Source organism: Castor canadensis, chromosome 1 (genome assembly GCF_047511655.1).
Source record: "Castor canadensis chromosome 1, mCasCan1.hap1v2, whole genome shotgun sequence".
Classification (NCBI taxonomy): domain Eukaryota; kingdom Metazoa; phylum Chordata; class Mammalia; order Rodentia; family Castoridae; genus Castor; species Castor canadensis.
Window position 1 is genome coordinate 202601900 of NC_133386.1, and position 25996 is coordinate 202627895.

The 25996-nt window shown below is 56.3% G+C and overlaps 2 protein-coding genes across 4 annotated transcripts; one reads left to right on the forward strand and one right to left on the reverse strand.

Moving 5' to 3' along the window:
* The first annotated feature begins 812 nt into the window (after positions 1 to 812).
* On the forward strand, positions 813 to 13261 carry Sipa1 (signal-induced proliferation-associated 1). 2 transcript variants are annotated; one of them, XM_020164890.2, is made up of 16 exons: positions 813 to 948; positions 3601 to 4407; positions 4971 to 5098; positions 5181 to 5357; positions 7402 to 7576; positions 8169 to 8272; positions 8499 to 8656; positions 8745 to 9354; positions 9700 to 9974; positions 11578 to 11796; positions 11888 to 11999; positions 12081 to 12189; positions 12274 to 12375; positions 12464 to 12518; positions 12728 to 12806; positions 12890 to 13261. In XM_020164890.2, the coding sequence occupies exons 2-16, from the start codon at positions 3735 to 3737 to the stop codon at positions 13034 to 13036; spliced, it is 3123 nt and encodes a 1040-aa protein (XP_020020479.1). In that variant the 5' UTR covers positions 813 to 948; positions 3601 to 3734; the 3' UTR covers positions 13037 to 13261. The 2 variants fall into 2 exon arrangements, with proteins under 2 accessions (XP_020020479.1, XP_073905155.1); XM_074049054.1 differs by having other exon boundaries at positions 850 to 948; positions 3631 to 4407.
* Positions 13262 to 16037: 2776 nt separating this feature from the next.
* On the reverse strand, positions 16038 to 25119 carry Rela (RELA proto-oncogene, NF-kB subunit). Of its 2 annotated transcripts, none has more exons than XM_020164895.2 (11): positions 24982 to 25119; positions 24429 to 24455; positions 24180 to 24331; positions 23875 to 24023; positions 22963 to 23054; positions 22502 to 22633; positions 21643 to 21747; positions 21210 to 21422; positions 18655 to 18735; positions 18491 to 18565; positions 16038 to 17392 (listed from the first exon to the last, which is right to left on the reverse strand). In XM_020164895.2, exons 1-11 carry the CDS (start codon positions 24986 to 24988, stop codon positions 16791 to 16793), a joined length of 1635 nt encoding a protein of 544 aa, XP_020020484.1. In that variant the 5' UTR covers positions 24989 to 25119; the 3' UTR covers positions 16038 to 16790. The 2 variants fall into 2 exon arrangements, with proteins under 2 accessions (XP_020020484.1, XP_020020483.1); XM_020164894.2 differs by having other exon boundaries at positions 24180 to 24334.
* Between the last annotated feature and the right edge of the window lie 877 nt (positions 25120 to 25996).

A 25996-nucleotide genomic window follows, 5' to 3' on the forward strand; every position in this document is an offset into this window, starting at 1 on the left:
GGGTGAAGGATGTAGGGCTGAAGAATGATGGATTTAGAGGTCATACCAAGGTAGGGAGCAAATAGGAATGGGTCCCCTCCCCAAAGCCTGTTTCCTTTGTGAGCCTTAATGCAAAGGTGGTTGTGTCCATTTTCCAGTCCTCTGTATTCAAAAGATTTCTAGCTATGGTGGCTCCCACATTTATCAGCTTTGATTGGGCCAAAGTCTCTGAACCTCAGTTGTTCCAAGCCTTAAAGAGGTGATAGCATCTGTGTAAGGTGTTTTAAGAACAAATGAGAAGGACCAGGAGTGGTGATACATGCCTGTAATCCCAGCTTCTTCAGAGGCAGAGGGAAGAGGCTCCAGTCCCAGTTTGGCCAGGGCAAAAGCCCAGTAACCCTATCTGAAAAATAAGCCAAAAGCGAAAAGAGCTGGAGCATGCGTGGCTCAAGTGGTAGAGCGCTTCCTGGAGGAGGCTTTTAAGTTCAAACCCCAGTATCTCCAAGAAAAGAAGAAATGGGCGTGTGTAGAGAAGTTACTCGAGGTTCAGTACGGAGCCAATGCTCAAGGAAATAGTCAAAGTGCCTGAGCACCTGCGGTCTGTCAGGCCAGTGCTGGACACTAGGTGGCCTCTAGCCCTCCCCATTGGTCTAGAAGGCGGGTGCATTTGTTTCCGTTCCTCGGCGAGACGCGAGCGAATTAGAACAGTGGCTGGAAGCCCGGCAGCCCTTCTGGCCTCAGACTGAGCAAGGCTGACCATTGCCCGTCCCCGAGTCCCCGCCCGTGCTTCCCCAGGCAGGCAGCACCCGGGCGGCCCAGCCCCTCCGCGCGAGGCCACGCCCCCGGGTTGGCCACGCCCCCAGGCGGAGCCGGCTGGCGGAGCGGTAGCGGGAGAACAGACAGCCGGACCCCCGCGCGGCAGGCGGCGGTGGTGGCGGCGGCAGAGGCGGCCGGGTGAGAGCCCCAGAGGTACGGCGGGAGCAGAGGGCGGGAGGTACAGCGGTCGGGTTAGACAGGGGACAAGGCGGCCTAGCTGGGGGTCCGGGTGGTGTGGGGAGGGACGGGCTCCTCGCCGCCTGTCCCCTCCCAAGCTCCCTCAGGCTCCGGCTCAGTCCGGAGTCAGCATGTCCAATCCCTTGCCTCCGGCCGGCGGCTCCCACTCCCTCCCCTGCACGACGGCCTAACCCCGCCGGGGAGCCACTAAGTGTACTCATCGGTTCCCGACTTCTCAGTGGCGCGGGCAACTGCTGCTGAGTTGGGGGGCCCTCCTCCATTCGGGGGCTTCCCTTTTTCCTGGGCGTTCTCTTCTCCAGCCCTTGCACCCTGCTCCCCATTCCCGGGCCTGGCCTGGGAGGAAACATCTGTCGCGCCCCCTGGCAGCAGAAATAGGGTCATGACCTCCAGATGTGCTGGGAAGCGTCCAGCTCCTTCTCCGGGGGCAGTCAGGCCTTCCGGATCTGTGGGGGCGGGGCCGCCCCTCTTCCCCCCAGTGACACAGGCTGTGAGGAATGTCCTGGCCTCAATGGACCCTGTGTGAAGCTGTAGTAGTAGGATGGGGGGCAGAGCCCAAGAACACCCCTTAAGACTGGGCCAGAGCAAGAGGCAGCCTATGGGCTGGGCTGCACACATTCACAGAGCTCACTCACACGTGTACAGAACTCAGCCCACACACAGCTGGGCCTGCAGGGACCCCCCTCCCTCCTTTCTTGCCTTACCTTCACTCCTCATACTCAAAATCCAAGCCCAAGCCTGCATGTGCCCAGAGTATGGCACATGGAGTTGGGGTAGCACCAGTCTCACACAAACACACACACACACACACACACACACACACAGGTGGCCAGCTTCACTGGCTTCATCCTCCTTTCAGTCTCCCAGCAGTCTTGGGAGGGAGCAGGAATAGTTAAGCCCCTTTTAGAGATGAGGAAACAGCAGCTCAAGGTCAGCATCAGAGCTTGTCCTCTGAGAAACTAAGGAAGGAGCGCCCCTGAGTTTTGAAGGCCTACCCTTATTTGGTTCTAGAGGCCCAGCTGAGGGGGGCCTGGAACTCCTCCCCCAGCCCTCTTCTGGCTTAGCCCCATAAGATGTCACTGAATGAGGTATGAAGACTTACCAGCAAATGCCTGCACTTGCAGTAATGGTCCCCAAGCCCCTGCCCTAGCTGCCCACTCCGGCCACAGTTCACCTAAGGGTGGTTTCCCCTTCATGCTCTCACACTACCTTTTGCACCTGCCTCTTGCCTTACCACATTTCCGCACTTAGCAGGTCTCTGGGGCCTTGGGTGTCTCAGTCTTACATCCTGTGTGACCTTGAGACTGCACTCAACTCCCACTTGCCCCACACCTACACACACCGGCACCGGGACAGGACTGGCCAGATGCAGCTGTTAAGACTCTGGATATGGACAGACCCAGATTTTTTGTTGGTGGTGGAACTGGGGTTTGAACTCAGGGCTTCGCACTTGCAAAGCAGGCCACACCTGTAGTCCATTTGGCTCTGGTTATTTTGGAGGTGGGGGTCTCAAAGAACTATTTGCTGGGCTGGCCTTGAACTGAGATCCTCCCTGATCTCAGCCAACCCCTCCTGGCTCCAGATTCAAATTGTAGCTCTAACATGGAATTGCTTATTGCTTGCTGGAATTGCCTTCTTATCTGGACCCCAGTTTGGCCTTCTATCACAGTGGGTCCACATCAGTGAGCCCAGATAGGCAGAGGTTTACATAGATTTCAGTTCTCGCACAGGGGCCTAGCCAGCGTTACTTCCTCTTGCCCCCAGGCATGGACACAGTAACCTGCAAGAGGGTAGGCCCAGGGGGCTGGTGGAGTGGCTCAAGTGGTACAGCACCTGTCTAGCAAGCGTGAGGCCCTGAGTTCAAACCCCAGAATCACCACACACAAAACCACACACGCACAAAAAAAGGGTAGGCCCAGGCCTGTCCTTGAGGTCAGGGTAACCTGGGTCCCATGACTGAGCTGGTGTGACTCCAGCACCTTCCTCAGGATGTGGGGGCCAGGTAGGGGGCTGGGCCCAGAGTTGGAGGCATTTCCTGTGTTGAAGGAAGTCCTCTTGCCATTTCTGCTGCCCTGCAGCCATCCTAGGAGCCCTGTGTCCTTGAGGTTTTGAGGCTCTAGGAACCAGGGCGCTGCAAGCAGGCCTTGGGTGCTCAGCTCCTCAGGGACCCTGGAGGAAGTGGGAGGTACAGGGAGGAAGGTCTCTGGGGACAGGACGTCCTCCCTTTGTCCAGCAGGCAGAACCCAGACACCCGTGGCCCCATGAGTTTCCCGTCCTGGCCAAAACCAGTTGTGTGTCCCCTTGGGCCAGGCTTTAGTAAGGACCCTTACTCTGAGCCCAGCCCACAGCCACGGTGTATAGGTGGGAACTGGGGGACCCCGGCAACCCCAGGGCTGCTCAGACTCTAGGACAATCAAGGCCAAGACCCCACAGCCAGCCTCTGGCCCTGCCCAGTGCTAAGCCGGGGAGGGGGCTGGAAACCTCAGCCCTAGGCAGACAAGGAAGTGGCCAGGAAAGCGGAAGCAGCTTTGATGGTCTCAGAGGGGGCCGGAAGCCAACGGGGGTGGTAGAGGACTAGGCTGGGGGCCTATGTTCCTGTTTTCTCCCCAGGCACCTCTGAGCAGCCCCCTCCTCCTTCAGAGCAGGATCTGCTGCCGTAACCTCAGCTTGCCGGCTGGGCACCAAACACCAGTGCCTGCCAATGCTGCCCGGCCCCCAGAGAGTCAGGCCCACAGAGCACACCCATGTGGGCTGGTGGTGTGGGGAGCCCTCGGCGGGGCATGGCCCCTGCACCTACTGATGACCTCTTTGCCCGTAAGCTTCGCCAGCCAGCCCGGCCCCCACTGACACCACACACATTTGAGCCAAGGCCAATCCGGAGCCCACTTCTGCGCAGTGGCAGTGATGCAAGTGAGGCCCGGCCCCCAACACCAGCCAGCCCCCGGGCCCGGGCCCACAGCCATGAGGAGGCTAGCCGTCCTGCCGCACCCCCCACTCGGCTTTTTACTGACCCACTGGCACTGCTGGGGCTGCCAGCCGAGGAGCCAGAACCCACCTTCCCACCTGTGCTGGAGCCCCGATGGTTTGCTCACTATGACGTGCAGAGTTTGCTCTTTGATTGGACACCACGGCCAAAGGGGACAGGAGGCCATGCAGAGGCCAGCTCTGGGACCCCAGCCTTGGCTGAGGACCAGGCCACCAGCTCAGACCTGCTGCTTGGAGCACCTGGCTTTGTGAGCGAGCTTGGGGGTGAGGGTGAGCTAGGTCTGGGTGGACCAGTGTCCCCACCTGTGCCTCCTGCACTGCCCAATGCGGCCGTGTCCGTTCTGGAAGAGCCACAAAACCGGACTGAGGCCTACAGCCTGGAGCATGCAGACCTAGGTGCTGGATACTACCGCAAGTACTTCTTCGGCAAAGGTAAGGCCAGGGGAGAGGCAGGTGGGGGTCTAGGGCAGAAGTCCCATTGCTTATTGTACACCCAGTAGGGGCTTGTGGGCTGTCCTTTTCCTGTAAGGTCCCTAGCCATAAGAAGGAATAGGAGTTGAGCCAGGACAGTGCTGACCCCTTCTAACTACCTCTTTAAGGCCAAGCCCTGGTCCCACACTCCACCCCTCTGATCTAGTTCATCCTCATAACCCTCCCAGCTGGGGAGAGTTTTCCTGTCTGTGAGATGAAAACTCAGGCCTAAAGGCCTGGCATTCAGAAACCTGCTCTCCTCGTTGCTGTGAAAAATGGGACGCTGGGCTTGGAGGGGAGCATATAGGTGTTATAGATGGGGCCAGGACATCATCTCAGCCCTGGAGCAGTCAGGCACTGGCCCTCTGGGAAGGTGTGATGTGAACAGTTCTGAAAGGATGGGACTTAGTCTAGGGTCCACACTTGGTGAGGTGGGGCCTAGGGCAGGACTCTGTGATGGGTGGCCAAGCTGGGGGGTGGGTTGCCTTGGGGCAGAATCAATTATCCACTCTTGGCACCCCCAGAACACCAGAACTTCTTTGGAATGGACGAGGTGTTAGGCCCAGTGGCAGTGAGCCTGCGGCGGGAGGAGAAGGAGGGCAGCGGAGGGGGCACCCTGCACAGCTACCGTGTCATCGTGAGGACCACACAGGTGGGCTGGAATCATGGGATCAGGCTGTGGGTTCTCCCCTCTGTGCCCTGTATGAATTCTGAGCTCTTTACCACCTCCTCAGCTCCGGACCCTACGAGGTACCATCTCAGAGGACGCACTGCCACCAGGGCCCCCAAGGGGCCTGTCCCCAAGGAAGCTTCTGGAGCACGTGGCACCACGGCTGAGCCCAAACTGCCTGCGACTGGGCTCCGCTTCTCCCAAGGTGCCACGCACACTGCTTACGCTGGATGAGCAAGTGGTGAGTAGCCTGGAGGGAAGAAGGGTCCAGCCTCAAACAATCTGGTCTGAACTCAGTCTGCCTAGCTCCTTTTCCTGACCCTGACCCTGACCCTTGGTTGCACATTGACCCCAGGAGAGCTGGTTCACCTCCAGTGTTTTGGAGAGAAGAATCAGAGGTCATCTAGAGCCTTGCTTGTCAGAGTACGTCTGTACAGCAGCAGCATCCATAGCATCCTGAGGCATTTTAAAAAGACCCCAAGGTGATGCATATGTTCTTTATAGCCCTAGAAGCCCCGGTCTGACTGACCCCCAGTGCTCCAAAGTTCCCTCATCATTCCTGACCAATTTGCCTTGCAGTCCCTACTTGGTCTCCTCTCAACATGGGATGCTTGCTCCATGCCAGAGCTGCCCATTCTGCTTTAGTAGTCAGGCCAGTTGGAAGTCCTTCCTTAACCTGTGCTAAAAGCCACCCACTACCCTGACTCTCCTCCTCTGTGTTGTCCAATCTATCAGTTCTTATACCTTCTTGGTGTTAGGCCTAGAATAGATGCTGGGACAGGTTCAGTCTGGGTGCTTACCTTGAGTAGCTCACTGAAGTTTGAGAGAGACCGACAGAGGACAATGGAAATACAGGAGCAGTATTCAAGTGAAAGGGGAATGAGAGTGGTCTGTGGGCACAAAGGTAGTGTTGACAGCTCTTCCTTGGCCAAGGCTTCACACCATGAAGGAAATGCAAGAGCTCAGGCCAGCATGAGCTGGTGTTTTCTGACAGACAGAATTGAGCAAGGCTTTCTAGGCCAAAGAAACAACTTGCATGATGGTTTAGCGATCAAATGCATGTCACATGCAGCTTAGGGTGTGTGGAGGGCTTGTAGGAAGGACATGGGGCAGGCTTCTTTTTGGACCCGTAGGCACTGGGGAGCCATAGAGGGATTCCAAGCAGATCTAAGAAGCAACATGGCCCTTTGGCTGCAACATGGGCACTAGGCTGGGGGAGTAGGGAGGCCAGGCTGAAGACTGTTGCTATTGACTAGGCTAGACATGGTGGTGATAGTGGAGGAAGTAACAGTCCAAGGATAGAGCCCTTGAGCCTGACTGAAAGGTGGGGAGGGCTGAGAGTCCTAGCTTCTTGGCCACCTGGAGTGGTGTTTTTAATGGAGCCAGGAACCCTGGAGGAGGAATAAAGGACATGGAAGTCACAGCAAGGAGGTGAGGTGCCAAGGTACTGGAAGAGCATCCAGTAGCTGGGGAAAAGGGATCTGGAGTTTAGGAGGAGTCTGGGCTAGAAGCAGAAATGGGGTGTCATCCCATGGAAGTGGCTGCGCAGCCACTGAAGGGAGAAACACAGGTGAAGAGGCCCAGGCAAGGTGAAATTCCAGTTGTACCCCATGCCAACTGTGGCCAAGAGGGTGCCAGAATGAGACCACATCTGTGGGTTATAGGGGATGTTGGGGTTTATTTAAATTAAGGTTTTGATGGTGCTGGCGATGAACCCAGGGCCTCAGGCATGCTAGGCAAGTGCTCTACCACTGAGCTTAGCTTTGAAGAAGGAAGGTGAGAGCTGGGGAGACCCCAGGTTTGCTTGAATGGGGTCAGAGAGCCTTTAGCTGTTCAAGTTACCCACAGATGGAAAGGAACTGGGAGTTGGAAGAGTGTAGAGGGGATGAGGAGCAGAGATGGCTTAAGACCTCAAGAGGCAGGAGAGGGGGGTGCCTTGAATTTGAGGGAGGGGAGGATAGTCTAGCCTGTTGTTATCCTAAGGAGGATAAAAACGTGGACAATGACTGAGAGTAAGTGTACTGTATATGGGGTCCTTTTCTATTGTCACTAAAGAACCAACCCACTCCCAACCTTCCTGAACATAAGGAGGACAGCCTGTACCACTTGACTGGCCAAGACACAGAGAGGGCTGAGAGGGCTGAGGGGGCTACACCTCAGAACCACATACTGAGGCAGCCCAGTCCCAGGCCAGTGAGCGATCATTCCTCACAGCGTGGGGTGGGGTGGGGTGGGGGGCTCGTGGAGACTAACACCTATGCCTCCTGCCGTCCCCTCCCCACCAGCTGAGCTTCCAGCGCAAGGTGGGCATCCTGTACTGCCGGGCAGGCCAGGGCTCGGAGGAGGACATGTACAACAATGAGGAGGCAGGAGCAGCCTTCATGCAGTTCCTTACCTTGCTGGGCGACGTGGTGCGGCTCAAAGGCTTTGAGAGTTACCGGGCCCAGCTGGACACCAAAAGTGAGGCCCAGGGGGGCTGGAGGGGCAAGGGCAGACCCATGCTGAGTGGCAGAACTTCTTTATTACTCTCTTGTCTGATTGGCCAGGGGCTGGGACTGACGGCTTCAAAGGCCATCTGTGGCTGGGAGAAGGGACTGGGACTATCCCCCAAGGCCCAGGACCCTAGCCTGAACTGGGCACCATCCCTCCATCTAACATTCCAGAAGCCCATTCTCTGGAGGAGTGCCCCTGCCTCCCTGGATGGAAGGGCTCTAGGATCCCTGGGAGCTGATTTTACAGAGCACTTGCCTAGCTTCCACTCTCCCAGCATGCCCCACGTCCTCAGACCAACACCTGTCTTCACAATACCTTTATCCTGATCCTTCCTCATCCTGGCCTAAGACTGAAACCTGTGGGGAGGGGGCAGAGACCTGCCAAGGCTGAGGATCTTGAACCCTGTGCCCTGGCCATTGGGCTGGTGACATGAGGGAGTTTTCTACTTACTGGCTGGCACTCAGGGCATGGAGGCTCCTGAGTGCCGGCAGGTATGGCAGGTTCAAGCCGTTCACACTCGCCTTGCTCTCCCTCTGTGTCCCTACCTGCCTGGCCACAGCGGATTCCACTGGCACGCATTCCCTCTACACCACCTACCAGGACCACGAGATCATGTTCCACGTCTCCACGATGCTGCCTTACACCCCTAACAACCAGCAGCAGGTGTGAGGGGGCTAAGTGGGGAACCATGGTGGGTGCTGTGTTGGGTACGGCAATATCTGAGCCTTGGCCTGAGCTCTGCTGACGCCCAACAACCCTCCTCTCTGGCAGCACCTTCCCAGACTTCCACCTCGGGCCTTCCTTGGGAGGTGGGGGGCCACTGGTGCCCAGGCTTCACCCTGCCTTAAGGAGGGGGTTTGGTGTCACACAACCCCTCTCACATCCCTAGCTCCTGAGGAAACGCCACATTGGCAATGACATCGTGACCATCGTGTTCCAGGAGCCTGGCAGCAAGCCCTTCTGCCCCACCACTATCCGTTCACACTTCCAGCATGTCTTCTTAGTGGTGCGAGCACATGCTCCCTGTACCCCGCACACTTCATACAGGTGGGTGCCCAGGTGGTCCCAGGTCTCTCATGGGCACGGATTCCTGGACCCTCTCTGCTGTCCCTCACTGCAGCCTCCTTCCACTCAGGGTAGCCGTGAGCCGCACTCAGGACACTCCGGCCTTTGGGCCTGCTCTGCCTCCTGGTGGAGGCCCCTTTGCAGCCAATGCTGACTTCCGGGCCTTCTTGCTGGCCAAGGCGCTCAATGGTGAACAGGCAGCGGGTCATGCACGTCAATTCCACGCGATGGCTACGCGCACGCGCCAGCAGTACCTCCAAGACCTGGCCACCAATGAGGTGACCACTACATCGCTAGACTCTGCCTCGCGCTTCGGCCTGCCCTCTCTGGGTGGCAGGCGCCGGGCCACCCCTCGGGGCCCTGGTGCTGAGCTGCAGGCTGCGGGTGCGCTGATGTGGGGCGTGCGCGCAGCGCCCGGGGCGCGGGTCTCGGCGGGAGTCGAAGTGGGCGGTCCCGACGCCTCTGAGGTGCCCTGCCTGCTGGGCATTTCGGCGGAGGCATTGGTTTTGGTGGCGCCGCGGGACGGTCGGGTAGTCTTCAACTGTGCCTGTCGCGACGTGCTAGCCTGGACCTTCTCGGAGCATCAGCTTGACCTATACCACGGCCGCGGGGAGGCGATCACGCTGCGGCTCGACGGAGCTCCGGGTCAAGCCGTGGGTGAGGTCGTGGCGCGCCTGCAGGTGAGCCTGAGAGGGAAACCGAGGCCCAGGACTAAGCGCCGGGTTGCAAGGTAGCTGGCCGCCTGGGGCCCTCTGGCGTCGGGGACTGAGCCTGCCTTGGAGCCCCCGCCTGCCACGCAAGGGCAAGGCCAAGGTGGGGCAGAGGCAGCCTGGGAGCTTGGCAGAGCTGGAGCAGGGTCTCGGGCAAGAGGCCTCGGGTCCCAGAGCCTCCTCTGTCGGATGGGTGGTTAATGCTCTCCACGCGGGGTGTGGACAGTCCGTGGGGACGGGCGGGACCCGGGGGTGGGGCTGGCGCTGAGAGGCCCGGCCTGGCCCCGCCCACTCCCGCCCCTCTCCGCCCCGCAGCTGGTGAGCCGTGGCTGTGAGACGCGCGAGCTGGCGTTGCCCCGCGACGGCCAAGGCCGCCTGGGCTTCGAGGTGGACGCCGAGGGCTTTATCACGCACGTGGAGCGCTTCACATTCGCCGAGACCACGGGGCTTCGGCCCGGGGCGCGCCTGCTGCGCGTGTGCGGCCAGACGCTGCCCCGCCTGGGTCCCGAGGCTGCAGCCCAGTTGCTGCGCTCCGCGCCCAAGGTCTGCGTCACCGTCCTGCCCCCGGATGAGAGCGGCCGTCCCCGCAGGTCAGGGCGCCCGGGACGCCGGGAGGTGGGAGAACTGGGCAGCTGGCCGGCTGTCGTGTCGCCATCAGCATGCTCTCATCGTTCACATGTGAATGCTTTCGTTCTTGAGAAAATCCCGGGTCTCGTGCTCTCTCTGAACTGCACCTTACCTACAGAGTGGAACTGATAAGCACGCGCTTTCACGGCTCAAAACATCAAATAACCCCCACCATCTTTCTAAAGGATTACCAAGCGCACACGCACACCATGCGCACACACTTCGTTACTTACCTAAGCCCACTATTGGCAAACTTTCTCTCTAAAAACTTTCTGGGCTAGCCAGTCTCTGCTGAAGTTACCCAACTCTGTCATAGTAGGTAAAGGAATAAGTACAGCTGAGTTCCACTGAAAGTACGTTGGAATATTCAGATTGTATACAGACGTTCCTTGTTTTATGAAGAGGCTGCTGCTGATAAAACTATTCCAAGGGCCAGGGCCGGTGGCTCACTCTGTAATCCTAGCTGCTCAGGAGGCAGAGATCCAGAGGATCATAGTTCAAAGACAGCCCCAGGAAAATAGTTCTGGAGACCCTATCTGGAAAAAACCCATCACAAAAAAAGGGCTGGTGCTTGTCTAGCAAGAGTGAGGCCCTGAGTTCAAACCCTAGCACCGCCAAAAACCATCAATAGTTTGAAAAATTGCAGGTCATACCATGTTAAATCCAGATTGTAATTTTTACTTGTCTCAAAATAGCCTATTGATTTTTTTCAACTACTTAAATATCTAAAAACCATCCTTAGCTGACAGGAGGAGTTACAAAAACAGGCACATGTGCTGAAAAAGAAACAAAAAAAAAAGGCACAGGCCAAATTTGGCTCCAAGAATACTTTTTTGTTTGCTTTGATTTGTTTTTTGAAACAGGGTTTCACTATGTAGCCCAGGCTAGCATTGAAAGGGCAATCCTCCTGCCTCAGCCTCTGAATGCTGAGACTATAGGTGAGTACCACTACACCCCACTCAGACAGTACAGTTTGGATGGTAAGCCATTTACATGTGCTGTTTTTGGTGGCACTGTTGTTTGAACTTGGGGTCTCACATTTGCTAGGCAGGTCTCTACCACTTGAGCTACTCCCACAGTCCTAGGTGCTTTTCTTTTTTTTTTTTCAGTAAACACACCACTATAAGGTCAACTGGCATCCCCAGTTCACAGAGAAATTGATGTTCAAGTGTGGTTTGCCCAGGACCTATGGGGCAGCACTGGGATTTGAACCTAGGTCTGGCACTTTTTTTTTTTTTTTGCAGTCCTGGGGCTTGAACTCAGGGCCTTCAGCTTGAGCCACTCCACCAGCCCTATTTTTCTGAAGGGTTTTTCGAGATAGGGTCTTGTGGAATTATTTGCCTGGGCTGGCTTTGAACCACGATCCTCCTGATCTCTGCCTCCTGAGTAGCTAGGATTACAGGCGTGAGCCACCAGCGCCCAGCCTTTTTTTTTTTTTTTTTTTTTTTTTGTATCAGTGCCAGGGAGTTTTGGGAGCTCTTCTTTAAGTCTGGCAGCAGCTAAGATGTGACTGGCAACTCAAGGCACTTGGGGAGCCCTGCCTGACATTGTTCCTCCACTTCCCAGGAGCTTTTCAGAGCTGTACACGCTGTCCCTGCAGGAGCCCAGCCGACGGGGGGCCCCAGAGTCTGTGCAGCATGAGACCCTGGAGGTGATCCTGCTGCCCCCCAAAAAACAGCTGCTGCGTCTGTGCCTGCAAGATGGTAGTGGACCTCCAGGGCCTGGGGAGCTGGCCGAGGAGAGGACTGAGTTCCTGCATAGCCAGAACTCACTGTCACCCCGAAGGTGCACCCTCTCAGCCCTCCAGGGTGGAGCCTGGATAGGCAGAGCCCTGGGAAAGCAGCTCCCAGTTCTGAGCCACACCTGTTCTCTCCAGCTCCCTGTCAGATGAGGCTCCAGTTCTGCCCAACACCACCCCAGACCTCCTCCTTGCCACCACAGCCAAGCCATCAGCACCCAGTTCAGGCAGAGACACACCCCCCTCCCAGGTGAGCATAAACAAGGCCATGGAGGTCAAAGACACAGAGGTGACAATGGGTGTCACTGCATCCACATCTACTTCTCCCCAGCACCAGCCAGGCAGCCCCAGTAGCTGTGAGGACAAGGTTGACCCGGCCCCAGAACTGAGGGCCTCCTTCCTGCCACGAACCTTGTCTCTTCGGAACTCCATCAGCAAGAGTGAGTCTGGAGCAGGGGGCTTGGGACCGGACTTGGGAAGGTGGCTTCAGGGCTACCCTCTGAACCTGCCTCCTCTTGCCACAGTCATGTCGGAGGCTGGCAGTGAGACCCTGGAAGATGAGTGGCAGTCCATCTCAGAGATCGCCTCCACTTGCAATACCATTTTGGAGTCGCTGTCCCGGGAGGGTGAGGCCACCAGGGCACTGGGAGGAGAAGCCGGGATGGGGCTCTTTCTCCCTTTCAGACCTGCTAACATGGTCCCTCTGTCCCATAGGACAGCCCATCCCAGAGAGCGGAGAGCCCAAGGGAACTCCAAAGTCTGATGCTGAGTAAGCCGCCCTGCCCTCACACTAGCCACCCCTTCACGCACCTGTGTGGGCCACCCTTCGTGTCCATCCACTGGAGTTGAGCATTTATCTGGGCTCTGCTTCCACACACCTAAGTCTCAGAAGACAGGGAATGGGATCCTCTCATTCAGGGGCCTCTGGGAACCAGCCTGTGGTACTGGTCCCATTGAGTGCTGACCCCCTGTCCTCAGGCCAGAACCTGGGAGCCTGTCAGAGAAGGTCTCTCACCTGGAGTCCATGCTTAGGAAGCTGCAGGATGACCTGCAGAAGGTGAGGAGGCGGCCTGGGGTTGGCAGAGAGTCACAGGGCTGCCCCAGGAGGAGCTGCTCTGACTCCTCCACTGCTTCCCCTAGGAGAAGGCTGACAGGGCTGCCCTAGAGGAGGAGGTGCGGAGCCTCAGGCACAACAACCAGCGCCTGCTGGCTGAATCAGAGAGTGCGGCCACCCGCCTGCTCCTGGCCTCCAAGCAGCTGGGTTCACCTGCCACCGACCTGGCCTGACTATGAGCCTGCTTGGAACTGCATGGCCCTTCAGGGCACCTGAGTCATACGGGTGGCCCTTGGCCTTCCTCAGGACCTCTCCCTGCGCCGAGGCGCGTCTTAGCACTGCCCCCCACTCCCCAGCCCCTTTGGTGGCAAAGGTGCCCCACCTGTCCCTGTTTGTAAATATTCTGTGGAGAAAAGGGGACATCAGGGAGTAAAGAAGCCACACTATTTGAGTTTGTACATGTGTTCAAGGTACCTGTGTTTAGGGAGGGGAGGACACTGTCCAGAGAGGCCACACCAAGCTCCCAGGACCAATTAGGACAGGCCCTGGGAACATTGGCTGAGGATTGGTCTGGCACTGAAGGGTTTCTGGGACTAGGCCACACTTTGGCTTCTGTCCCACAAACATTTATTTGGTTCTCTTGGGAAACAGGTGAACACAGGCCACATCTACTTTCCTTAGAGGGTCCATCCCTGGAGGCAACCTGAGGGGTTGAGGTCAGTGGTCAGGAAACAGGGTGAACCTATAGGACAGAGGAGGAATAGAACTTAGGGATCAGGGAGAGCTTGGTCATGCCTCATGAGGAGGCTCTCTGAGGACAGGCCCCCTCTTCTTTCTCTAGTGACTGAACCCTGGAACCAGGTATTCCTTCAATTGCAGGGCCCAGTTCTAGGGTCAACAGATTCTCTATTCCATATTCCAGAGGCCACTGCCCCATGATCCTCTCTGTTCCTCATCAGGCTGGACCTTCCCCATGAGTAGCATCATCAGCTCCAAAGTTGGATTCTATGTAAATCCTGTTTTGTGACGGAGGCCCACCCAAAGCACTGACTTGGCCAGTATCACGTGCCTCGTCCATCCCCTGCCCCTGGTTGGTTGAAACTAATTGCTGAGACCTAGACCCTGAATCTGTTAACTTAGACTCTGGCAGGGTGAGCTAAGCTGAATAACAGAGCAGGACGGGCATGAGGGGTAACAGGAGAGCTGAGTTTTGGAGGTTGAGTAGAGTTTACCAAAGCTAAAGTATCCCAGTAGGACCCGTCTGGGGCCTACTGGACTGGAGTTAGGGCACACACAGAATCCACAGTTAAAGAGGCTGAAGCTGAATGAGGGTTGTGAGGGGTACACTAGGGACCCTGGATCAGCAGTTCTTAACTGTGGCCCCCCCTCTTTCTGGTTGGGGAACATAATAAGCAGCCCTCGGAGCACAGTGTGGAAGGCAGGCCTTGGTCACTCTCGGGTGTGTCTACAGAGACTAGGATCTGGTCATGGGGTTGACACGCTTTTAAAGAGACAGGGCCTTGGGGATCACTGCAGGACACTGGAAAAGCCAAGAAGAGCAAAGCACAGCCTGGGGAGGAGGACCTGGGCTCACTGGTGAGATTTGGGTGTCAGAACCCTTTGGCCGAAGGGAGGCCAGAAGGTAGTGGTGACTTAAGCCACTTAAGGTAGTAAAGTGACAGTTGTGACAATGGAAAGAAGTGCTCAGTCTTGCCAGGACTAGGTGAGGTTGTTGGGAGTCAGAGGTGGCATCCAAAGCGGTGGCCAGGGTGGTGGCTGAGGCCGAGGAAGTAGGGGCAGGCTGAGGATGGCTGATCACTTGGAACAGGATGAGTTAGGTCCGGGGAATTTCTTAGTGGAAGAGGTCTAGCGGGCTAGCGTGCACGGGAGAGAAGTCTGGGCTGGAGACAAGCATTTGTTGACTGATGAGCCATGAGCACGATGAGATCACTCAAGGAACATGGGAAGGACCAAGAGAGGAGAGCTTCCGGAGGTCACCGCGGGACACTGCAAAAGCCAAGAAGAGCGAGGCGCAGCCCGGCCTGGAGGACCTGGGCTCACAGTTTTCCCTCGACTTTAGGGTGGGACCCTGCGCTCAGCTCCGCCGCCAGCTTTCTCCGGGTTACACGCGGTGGGTCCCGCGGAATCCCGCCCCCGGTCCCCAGCGCTGCGGCTCCATCCAGCCCCGCCTCCCGGGCGCTCCTCGCAAGGTTCGGCAGGGTCCTGGCCCCGGGACGCCACCGCCAGCTCGGGCTCCGCCCTCCGTGCGGAGTTCAATTTGGCCTTCTAAGTGGGTCCGCCCCTGGGCCCGGTCCCTAACCCGAGTCCTCAGCGAGTTTCTCCGTAGACGGCCTCCGTTTCCCCAATCCTCGCCGCTCGCTGGCATCTTCCCTCGCATCACCGTCCATCCGGGTTTACACCCAGGGCTGGTTTCCAGGGGACTCGCTAACTTTGCAGCGCGTCCAAATAACGTTAACTTCCCACACACACTTCCCGCCCCTGGCATCGTCTTTCCTCAGTGGTGCCAAGCCTAGAACACAGACGCCACAGGTCTCAGCCCAGGGGTTTCCCCCATTACCTGGTCTGCCCGGCGCTGAATGCTAACAGTGCGCATGTGCGGCCGGGAAGGCGAGGCAGCCGAACGTCATTCACTGCTGCGCGTGCGCCAGACCAAGCCGGAAGTGCGTCCAGCTTCAGTCGGTGGGCTGTGGCCCAGCCATTGTTTGGCATTCCGGAGGCTCGGCGTTAAGACTTCACCACTCCTCCCAGAACTGAGTATCAAAGCATCGGAGGGGCAGTCACAGACGTTTACCGCGCATTACCCCTTCCCCAGCGAAGCAGACTCTCCCTTGGTCACTCGAGAAGTGAAGCCCAAACTTTGCTTGGCGTGATTGATCGTTTACAGGCTGGCCTCATGATGGTATTAGGAGAGATGCTTCAAATGCTGGCTAGCTCCTCTGAAATCCACCCTATGATGCCCTAAGACCTAGATCCATGAATGGTCTGAAACCACCCCAGCCTCGCCGCCAGTGGGTCCTGCTGGGTTTTTGGACAGGGAGCCCTGCCTTAGCTTCCTGTTTGCATCCACTTGGACAAAAACTAGGGGCTTCCAGGGGGCATTCTCAGACCACAGGCTCCAGGATAACTGCATATAAACTCAACTTTTATCACCAATGTCCAGTTTGACACGACCAGCAGTGTGCTGTGTTTGCTAAAGGATGGCAAATCTCTGGCCAGCTTGGCAACAACGTTTATTAGTTCAGAGTAGAAAGAGCAAGAGTCCAACTGCTTTCATTCTTCAGTAAAAACTCTCTTGACTGGAGAGCTTCTGGCCTGTCCTTCCTCACTCTCCAATTTGCCCTGCTATTAAGGCACTTGAGAAAAGCGGGAGCAGAGGAATCTGAGATCAAACTCCCTGGGAATCCTAGAGAGGGCCAGTGCTGTCCCACAGGTTCCCTCTGCCACAGCTGAGCAAGGAAAGAGCAGCACAAACCTCTGCAGGGCAGGAAATCCAGCCCCTCAAGCACTGGTGCCTAGGCAGCACCACACAGGGGATGCTAATAGGAGCATTATTTTAGATTAAGGTGTAAATGAATCCATGATGTGAGGAAGACACTTGATAATAAGGCTTTGTGGCCTAAGAGGCCATAGCTCCAGCTGCCCCGCTCTTTAGGAGGGTGCTAGAAGCTGGAGGATGGGGAAGGGGGCCCCCAGAGTTCCCTACAGAGAAGAGAGCTGACCATCAGGATAGGGGAAGAAATAGTCTTGAGTCCTCCCAGCTCCCTCATTTCCAGAGAAATTAATGCTTCTGCTTAAGCACCTCCAAAAAGAGAAAGATACTGCCAAAAGAATAAAATGCACCACCCCCAGAAGATATCACCCAAAGAAGTCGGGGGCAGCTGGAGCACACTCCCCTGATCCGTAAGTGCTTCGGGAAGGCTTCAATCCCCTGCAACCAATGCTCTGAGCCCGGCCTGCACCACCCGCTTAGGAGCTGATCTGACTCAAAAGGGCCGAGAAGTCCATGTCCGCAATGGAGGAGAAGTCTTCGTCCCCTGAGAGGCCATTGGGGAGCCCTGGGACCCCCAGTGGGGTGGGAGCTGGGTCAGGGGGCCTCTGGGACCCTGTTACCAGGCGAGTTATAGCCTCGGGGTACTCCATCAGCATGGGCTCAGCTGTGGGGTGAGGCATGGATACACCCTGGTTCAGCAGCTGCTGAAACTCTGAGTTGTCAACGGATGCCAGGTCTGTGAACACAGCTGGGTCTGTGCTGTTGCCAAGCAAAGCTCCCAGGTCTTCATCAGCGTCAAACTGCAGGTGTAGCAGGGCCTCCGACAGTGTGCCTTCCCCAGGCTGGGTGGTCTTTGGGGCAGGTGGGGCCACAGCCTGGGAAGGGCCTGGGGCTAGGACTGGAACAGGGGCTGGTGCCATGGCTTGTGCAGGGATCAAGGTCTGGGCCAGGACTGGGGCAGGAGCTGGTGCCAAGGCTGAGGCCTGGCTTGGGATCTGCCCAGCAGGTAACACCATGGGGGTAAACTCATCAAAGTTGATGGTGCTGAGGGATGGTGTAAAGGCATAGGGTTGGGGGGCTGGAGGAGAGAGACAAAGAAGAAGGGGTCAGAGAAAGCACTAGAAACCCCTCCATCCTGTGTGGACCCCTCCCAGTCCCACTCAATAGTGCTCAGGATCAACCCCTCCCTGTACAGCCACTGCCAACATCCTAGCTCCTTCCTCTTACCCAATCTGGACCTGGCCTGTAGCATCCGCATCCAGCAACACCCCCTCTGTAGAGCCCTCTCTGACTGCTCAAGCGCACAATGCTCTCTCACCTCTGATCTCTTAAAGCTCTTATTTTACAGTTGAAAAACCAACTAATAGGGAGTAAGTTAAGAGAGCAACCAGGGAGTCCTGGCCTGGAGCAGGAACTTGTCTTTTAAGCCACCCACCAGTACCTACACCTCACTACTTTAGAAGTGATTTTTTTTTCTTTCCTAATTTAATTGAGAACTTTTCTTAATTGAATTTTCAATGTCTGTATCTTTTTGGGGATGGTACTAGGCATAGAATACAGGACCTAGCACTTACTAGAGCCATTCCACCATCCCTTTTTTGTGTTGGTTATTTTTGAGACAGGGTCTCAATTTATGCCCAAGCTAGCCTGGACCACAATTCTCCTCTGTGCTTCCCTGTGTAGCTGGGATGACAAGCACATACCACCACCACACCCAGCCATTGACTGAGATGGGGTCTTTCCAACTATTTGCCCAGGTTGGCATCAAACTGCAATCTTCCTGATCTCTGCCTTCCAAGTAGCTAGGATTACAGGCAGGAGCCACAGTACCTAGTCTCAACATTTGTATTTTAAGGTATCCAATTCAGGGTTTCACTGCTACAGTGGTCCTTAGACTTCCATTTACATTAGCATTTCCGGGAAATTGCTAGTTCTGGCACCGTACTTCCAGAGACTTCAATTCAGCAGTCTGTGATGGGGCCCAGAGATCCGCGCCTGCACTGCTCCCCAGATAACCCTAGAGAGGTCACAGGTCTTGCCCCTGGGAAGCACAGACCTTACAGATGCCTGCTGGTGAGGCTGATGCTTCTGCTCATATTCCTTCCAGAAAGGGTTACAACTTCAGCCTGAACAAATTTGAACCTGTTGTTCCAGTGGGACAAAAGGAAATCCTTACCTGGCTTGGGGATGGAAGCTGAACTTCGGGAAGGGACAGCAATGCGCCGGGATGGAGGCCGCGGATCAGTAGGTCCTGCAGAGCGAGGGCCAGATCAGTTCTCAGCCCCCAATCCTGGGGTCTCCCTGCCCCCCTGCCTCTCCCCAGGGATCTCCCTATCTTACCATTGAAAGGACTCTTCTTCATGATGCTTTTGAAGGTCTCGTATGTTCTTTTGCGTTTCTCCTCAATCCGGTGGCGATCATCTAGAAAAGCAATGGGAACAGTGAGGCTTGTTCTCCTCAGCCCGGGCCCAGGGCCCCTAGGGGAACCTCGGGGTGGGAAAGAAGCAGAGCTACCCTTTCCGGAGACCCTTTCTCTCAACCAAGGAGAAAGGATGTGTGTCATGAACACTCATCAGTTCTAAGATTCCCACAGCTTTCTGAGAAGGCTCTGTTGACTGCCCCTACCCCTGGAAGGCCCCTGGGTAATGATGCCAAGTGAAGGGGCCCTGCTCTGGGGGACAGGCGTTCTCACTGCAGCCTGAGCCTCCAGCTCACCTCTCACCTGTGCTGCTCACCTCCAGCCTCCACCCAGGCCTGGTGAGAAACACTTCAAACTGGGCATGGCAACCTGCCCAAGACTTCCAGACTCATCCCATCTCTTAATGGCCTGGCACTGTAGAGTCTGGAGCTTTCAGAGCTATCGTATGCCTCAGTTCCATCAGTCCAAAGCTAACTTCATCATCTCTCCTCAAAAGCTGGTTCTTCTCCTATGTCCTCTGACCACTTGTCTGTCCTGTTACCAAAACCAGAAACCTTAGAAATATCCAAAACATCTTCCCTGTCACTCCTCACCACTCACTAACATATATCTGACAAACACCTACTATGTGCCAGCTTCCCTCTTAGTCACTGAGTATATGGCTGTAAACACACAAAGGGCTTGCTCCCCAAAAGACAGCATTCTAGTGATAGACGAACAATGACATTACATATACACACACAAGGAGATCTCAAAAAGTGTCAGGAGCTCCAAGGAAGCTCATGCATACAAGGTGATGGTAACAGCACCAAAAATGAAATCGGACAGTCTGAATTAGAGGTGCTCAGGGAAGGACTGGTGTGAGCCACTTGAAAATCAAACATTCCAAGAAGAGGCAATACCTAGAACACAGATCCTAAGATGGGACTGAGTTTAGTGTGTCACATGCAAAAGGCCATGGGGCTGAAGGGCAACCAAGAAAGACAGCCAAACATGTGTGATCTCGCTACCTGCCATCCCTTCTGCAAGACTCCCACACCCATCTTCTCTCTCTCTTTTTTTTTTTTTTTTTCCAACAGTATTGTGGTTTGAACTCAGGGCTTTGTGCTTGCAAAGCAGGAGCTCTACTGCTTGAGCCGCATCTCCAGTCCATTTTGCTCCAGTCATTTCAGAAATCAGGTCTCAAGAACTATTTGCCTGGGCTGGCTTCAAACCATGATCCTCTTGATCTCAGCCTCCCAAGTAGCTAGGATGACAGGCATGAGCCACCAGTGCCCAGCTGTCCCATCTTCTCTCCTGGTCTACTGCACAATCTTCCTAAATGGTGTCCTGGCCTCAAGTCCCTCTGTGATCCTCTACACACAGCAGCCACAGTGAGCTTCCACATCTGTTCATGTCATGCCTCTGCTTAGAAACCTTCGGTGGCTCCCCACTGCCTTCAGGATGAAACCATGGATGTAGCGTGGAGCCTAAGAAGGCCCTCCTCTAGCCAGGCCTGTCACTGCCTGGTAAGAACTTACATCACATGGATGCCACTGAACAGGTTGTGTACTCCCCAACAGCCCTGTCCTTCCAGGCTGGGCTCTCCTTCCTGGAGAACCCACCTCTGGGTCTTTCCCTAAGGTAAATGTCACCTCCTCCATGCACCCGTCTCCAGTTCCCTGTGCCTGCACTCCCATGACACTCTGCACACACCTCCATTGTGTATGTCTTTCTGTGATGTAAGAATGTGATTTACATGTCTGTCTTCCTTGTGACTGAGCTTGTGAAGGGCAAGGAATCTGAGTCACTCATCTTTGTATTTACAACACCTGGCACAGGGGGGCAGGGTAGGTAAGGGAGGGGGCGGGGGTAAGGGGGAGAAATGACTCAAACATTGTATGCACATATGAATAAAAGATAAAAAAAACAACACCTGGCACAGGCCCTGCTACCAAGTGGGAACATAAAACCTTGACCAAAATGTAGCTGGGCTACACGGTAGTGACAAGAGACATAGTGCATGGCAAAAGGTTCGTGGAGCCAGGGGGCCTGCATTCAGATGCTGACTCTGCCACTCACCCTTAACTCGTAAGCGAGCTCAGGCCAGTCTCTACCTCAAAAGGCAGTGAGAGATTACAGTCAGGCAGTTTACTGGAATAGAGGCAGATGTAATAGGAACTCACTAAATTTTGGGGGTCATTATTGTTAAGTGAGGTAAGAAATGGATTCTGATTACAGTCATGCATCGCTTAACCATGGGCACACATTCTGATATGCATTGGTAGATGGATTTGTCATTGCGTGAGCATCGCAGTTTGCTTACATGGCTACATCCCTACGTGACATATCTTTGGGGCTGCTACTGTATATGCAGTCTGTCCTATGTGGCAGTGACTGTGCAGTACAGATCCGAAATTCTTGCCACAGACATCCAGTTCTGGCCTTTCTCTTGGTGGAGCCCAGCAGCCCTGTTGCTGCCTTTCCCAGCATATACCTGTGTCTGGCAAGTACTGGAACTCCATGGGCTCACTGAGCTCCCGGTCAGAAGGCCGCCGCAGCTGCATGGAAACACGCACAGGAGCCTGCAGGCCGGGGTCCGCATAGGGAGGGGTCCGGAACACAATGGCCACTTGTCGGTGCACATCAGCTTGAGAAAAGGAGCCTCGGGCCTCCCAGCCCGGTCCCGTGAAATACACTTCAATGTCCTCTGCCAGAGACAGGTAGCAGTGTAGTCAGTGTGTCTAAACCCCACAGCCCGATGCCCCCAACTTCCAATACCCATCTCCTGAGACACTACCCTGCTGCCCACCTGAGGCCACTCAGGTCCCAAGGCACAGAGCAGGTGCATAAAGTCAGATACCTGGCAGTCACCCCCTCTGCTCAGCCTTGTCCTCACCACTCGGTCCAGCCCTGCCCCTGGTGTGTACCTTTCTGCACCTTGTCACACAGCAGGAAGATCTCATCCCCACCAAGACAGCTCCCAGAGTTTCGGTTCACTCGGCAGATCTTGAGTTCTGCAGTGTTGGGGGCACCTGAGGGTGTGACAATAAGGAAGGAAGCCTGAACCACCAGAGGTCCCCAGGGTGGCCAGCAGGAGATGCAACAGCCCATCCCAGGGCTTGCCAACCCAACTACACCTCTGTGGTCAGAGCCTGACCATTCCCATTGCTCCTCACCCCAGCCAACTCAGCAACTACTCCTACCATGTTCTGTGCCCCACATGTTCGAGGCAAAAGAACGACAATGTGCAAAATCTAAACAGCTGACCGCACCTTTTCCCCACCCAACTCAGGCATATCTTCAGGTCCTGTCCATCCCCACCACGGCAATGAACCCTTGCCTCCTGACTCCAAGTTACAATGGCTCCCTGTCCTTGGGGGCTCCAGAACCCTTTTGTTTTCACTCATCCTGCTGGTTACTTAAAGAACTGCAATTGACCAATGTCAGTCTAGTTCATCCATGAGCTTTCTGTGACTTTTGTCACTGAATATCACTGTCTGGCATAGCCAGCTTCCTGGAAATCTATTTCCCAGAGTCCTGGCACAACACCTTCTCATCACATGATATGGAACCCAACTTCCTGCCAGTCTGAAAGCTACACCTTGAGAGCAGCTCTGGATCTTCTCTACCCTGTCCCCAGCCTGCACAGTTGGGCACAGAAGAGATGATGGATATGCCAGATGACTGAATGAAGGCCAAGCTCCTCTCACAGGTCACACCCACCCCAGCCTCTGCCTCCAACCCAGGCCCGCCCTCTCCCCTTCTTGGTTCAACCTGGCCACTCACGGTTGTCAAAGATAGGATGAGAGAGGACAGGTGGCAGGCGAAGGGGCCTGCCTGATGGGTCCCGCACTGTCACCTGGAAGCAGAGCCGCACAGCATTCAGGTCATAGTCCCCACGCTGCTCTTCTATGGGAACTACCAGAAAAACAGAGGGTCAGGAGAGCCAGGGGGCTGGGGAAGGGCAAGTGAAGGGGCTGAGGGAGAGCAGGGAGCTCTGGTTTGGGTTGGCTATCTGAGTGTACATGAAACAGAAGTTCTAGGGAGGAGGAAGACAAAATTCTGAACCTGTCACTGACTCCATTGTGAGCAGGCATGTTATGTCCCCTCTCTGGGACTGTAAGCTGAATAAGCAGCAAGATTCCATTTGCACTGTGAGTCTTGGCCATTGGAGATGCAGGGCAGGCAGTCTGGGGTGACAGAGGTGTGGGGGCTATAGACAGGCTCAGGTCCTCCCTGCCACTCACCTTGGAAGGGGTTGTTGTTGGTCTGGATGCGCTGGCTGATCGCTTGCTCCAGGTCCCGCTTCTTCACACATTGGATCCCCAGATTCTGGAAGCTAAAACACCCCCAGGCATCAGTTCCATGTCTCCAGCAGAGACTGGACAGTTCCTCCTCACCCCCTCAGGTCACTGCTCTGTGCTCCACACCCTCCAATAGCTTCCCACCATGCTGTGAAACCCACTCCTTACCTTGAGCTCCCACAGGACCTGGCCCTTGTCACTTTCTCCAAAACTCCACCCTCTGCTACAGGGGCTTCTTTTCCATTCTCTACTCACACTAAACTCAATCCCACTTCAAGGCCACAGTTCCTTCTACATGGAATGCTTTCTCACACGTCTCTGTTTTTTCTCACCATTCAAGTCTCGAAGAGAAAGGTCTTTCTGACCTCCCAATCCAAAGTAATAAATGACACTAGCTTCCCTCCTCTCCTGTCTTGGGTTATCCTTCCAACTGTTGTGCTGTCTTGTTTTCATCACTGAAATTATTACTAATAGTACCTTGACGGCTTATTTATTTAATCATTTGTGGCCTGTCTTTGTCAACTGGATGTAAGCTCCAGAGGAGTTGTTAGTTCAATGGTTTTCTTTCTCAACAGGAGACTCTGAGGGACTCCCCCTCTTCCAGCCATAGGAATTAGGGACTCCAAAGTGATTAGGGATTCAGCCCTATCCAATGGAGCTATCATTTGCTAGAGAGTGAACACAAATCAACAGAGAATCTCAAAGAAGATTGCTTACACAGCTGGAAGACAGAGCACAGAGAAAATTCAAGCTTGTGTCCAGAAAAAAAGTAACACTGTAACAACTACTCAGCTCCCTGCCTTCTGCCCCCCACCTCACCCACCACCCGCTGGCCTGTGGGAGTGGGGAACTCACCTGTGGATGCAGCGGTCTGGACAGAGCTCAGCCTCATAGAAGCCATCCCGGCAGTCTTTCCCCACAAGCTCATGGGGGTGAGGCCGGTGAGGGGGATCCTTGGTGACCAAAGAGATGCGAACTGTCCCTGGTCCTGTATAGCCATTGATCTGTCCAAAGCACAGAGAGTACACAAAAGGCCAGTAACCTCCGACCTAGCTCCCAGACACAAGGTCACTATGGCCTGGGAGGCAAGTCTGCTGGGGGCTCCACAGTCCCTTCTGCCACATCTGTGCTCCCACCCACCCCTGGGGGCCGGTGCTGACCTTGATAGTGGGGTGTGTCTTGGTGGTATCCGTGCTCCTCTCGCCTGGGATACTGCCTGCTGAGCGCCCCTCACACTTGTAGCGGAAGCGCATGCCGCGCTGCTTGGGCTGCTCGATGATCTCCACATAGGGACCAGAAGCTTGGGCTGGCTCTGCTGGAGGCGCAGCCAGAGCCATCAGGGGCTGTCCTGGTGGTCCCCAACCTCAGCAAGCCCCTCCCCTACCACTGCCCAAGGACAGCCCACTTACCTGAGGGGAAGATGAGGGGGAAGAGATCTGAAAGGGGAGGAGACACTGTCAGTATAAGCCCACTGCCAGTCCTCACCAGGGAGAGCCTGATGGAGCCAGGATCCCTCCTTGGGAAACTGAGTCAGGACCCGCTCCCTCCAACCTGCGCTGAAATTAAGGGATGGGAGTAAGGAAGGCAGCGGCACATGTTTCCCGAAGGAAGAGGGGTATGGAATTCTTCCTCTGTCTGAGGGAAACTGAGTCAGATACATTTTCCCCTAACAAGGAAATGAAGAGCTACACCCACCAACTGGGGAGGGAGGGAGGACTGAGTCAAGGCTCACCCCGCTCTCCCACCCAGGGAGGGTAGTGAATCACTGACTCCCTCCACCGAGAGGGGAAACTGAGTCAGACCCCTCGCTGCCCGCCCCGCCCCACACACCATCCGGCCGGCCGCTCCCTGCGCAGCACCTCGCGGCGCAGAAAGGGGGCAGAAGGCAGCGCGGGGGGGGCTCCCGCCACGGCCCCGCAGATCCGAGAGCGGCCATCCCACGGGGTCAGAGGGCGCCCTCACCGTCCATGGTCGGGGTCCCGGGGGCGGGGCCGGGGTCGCAGCTGAGCCCGCGACGCGCGCTACAGCGGAGCCATTTGCCAGAGGCGGAAATGCGCCGCGCGCGCCCGCTGTCGCGTCACTGCCCGGAATCCGGCCGCGCCTGCGCGCTGCGCCGCCGCCGTCGCCGTCGCGCGGGGGTCGGGGGCGAGTGCGCGCCGCACCGCGGACGAAGAGGTCGCGCGCGCGCCGCCGCCGTCGCCGCCTCCGCCGCCCCCAGGGGCCGGCGACAAGTGTGCGCAGTGCCGGGGACCAAGAGGGTTGCTCGGCCAGCGGCTGCGCGCCTGGAGGCCGCTCCTGCGGCTGGCGGCTCGGCTCGCTGTCGGGTCCCGGCCCCGCCTGGAGGGCGGGCCGCCGATTACTCACTCTGTTTTTAGGGGATTTCGGGTCCTCCCCCCCGCCCCCCGCGCCGATCGGAGGAGTCTGGTGATGTCACCCCCGGCCGGGACTGGAGCAGAGCCAGGACGGCTTGGCTGCCCTGCGTGGGGAAAGGCCCGGGCCTGCTGCGCCCGCAAAGGCCGGGTGGCTGGACGCCACGCGGGTTTCCTAACCGTCCAGCGGCTTCGTGGAGGCTGCAGCATGGTTGGCGCGACCGAGGCCCAGGGACGCGTCCACAGCCGCGGGCGGGGAGACCGAGGGCTTGTCACCTGTCCCGCCAAAGCACGATTTGAGATACCGCCAAACTCTGGGCCCTCAGGGCAATGAGTGCTGGAGGCGACCAGGAGTAAACCCTGGGGCTGACCTCTGCCACCTGGGATCTGTCTCAGAAGGTCCCAGAGCTCCAGGGACCTCTCAGACACCAGGGTCACGCTCCTTGCGCATCTCAGGGCCTCCAGCTTGGGCCCAAGCTCAGAAGTAGAACTGTCCTGTGACTCCAGGGTGCGGGTTGAGGGTGGCGACCTGGGCTGCAGCACGCCCACCCCAGGCACCCTCCTCGTGCCAGAAGGACGATGCTCCACGACAGGTGGCCCAGTCTTCT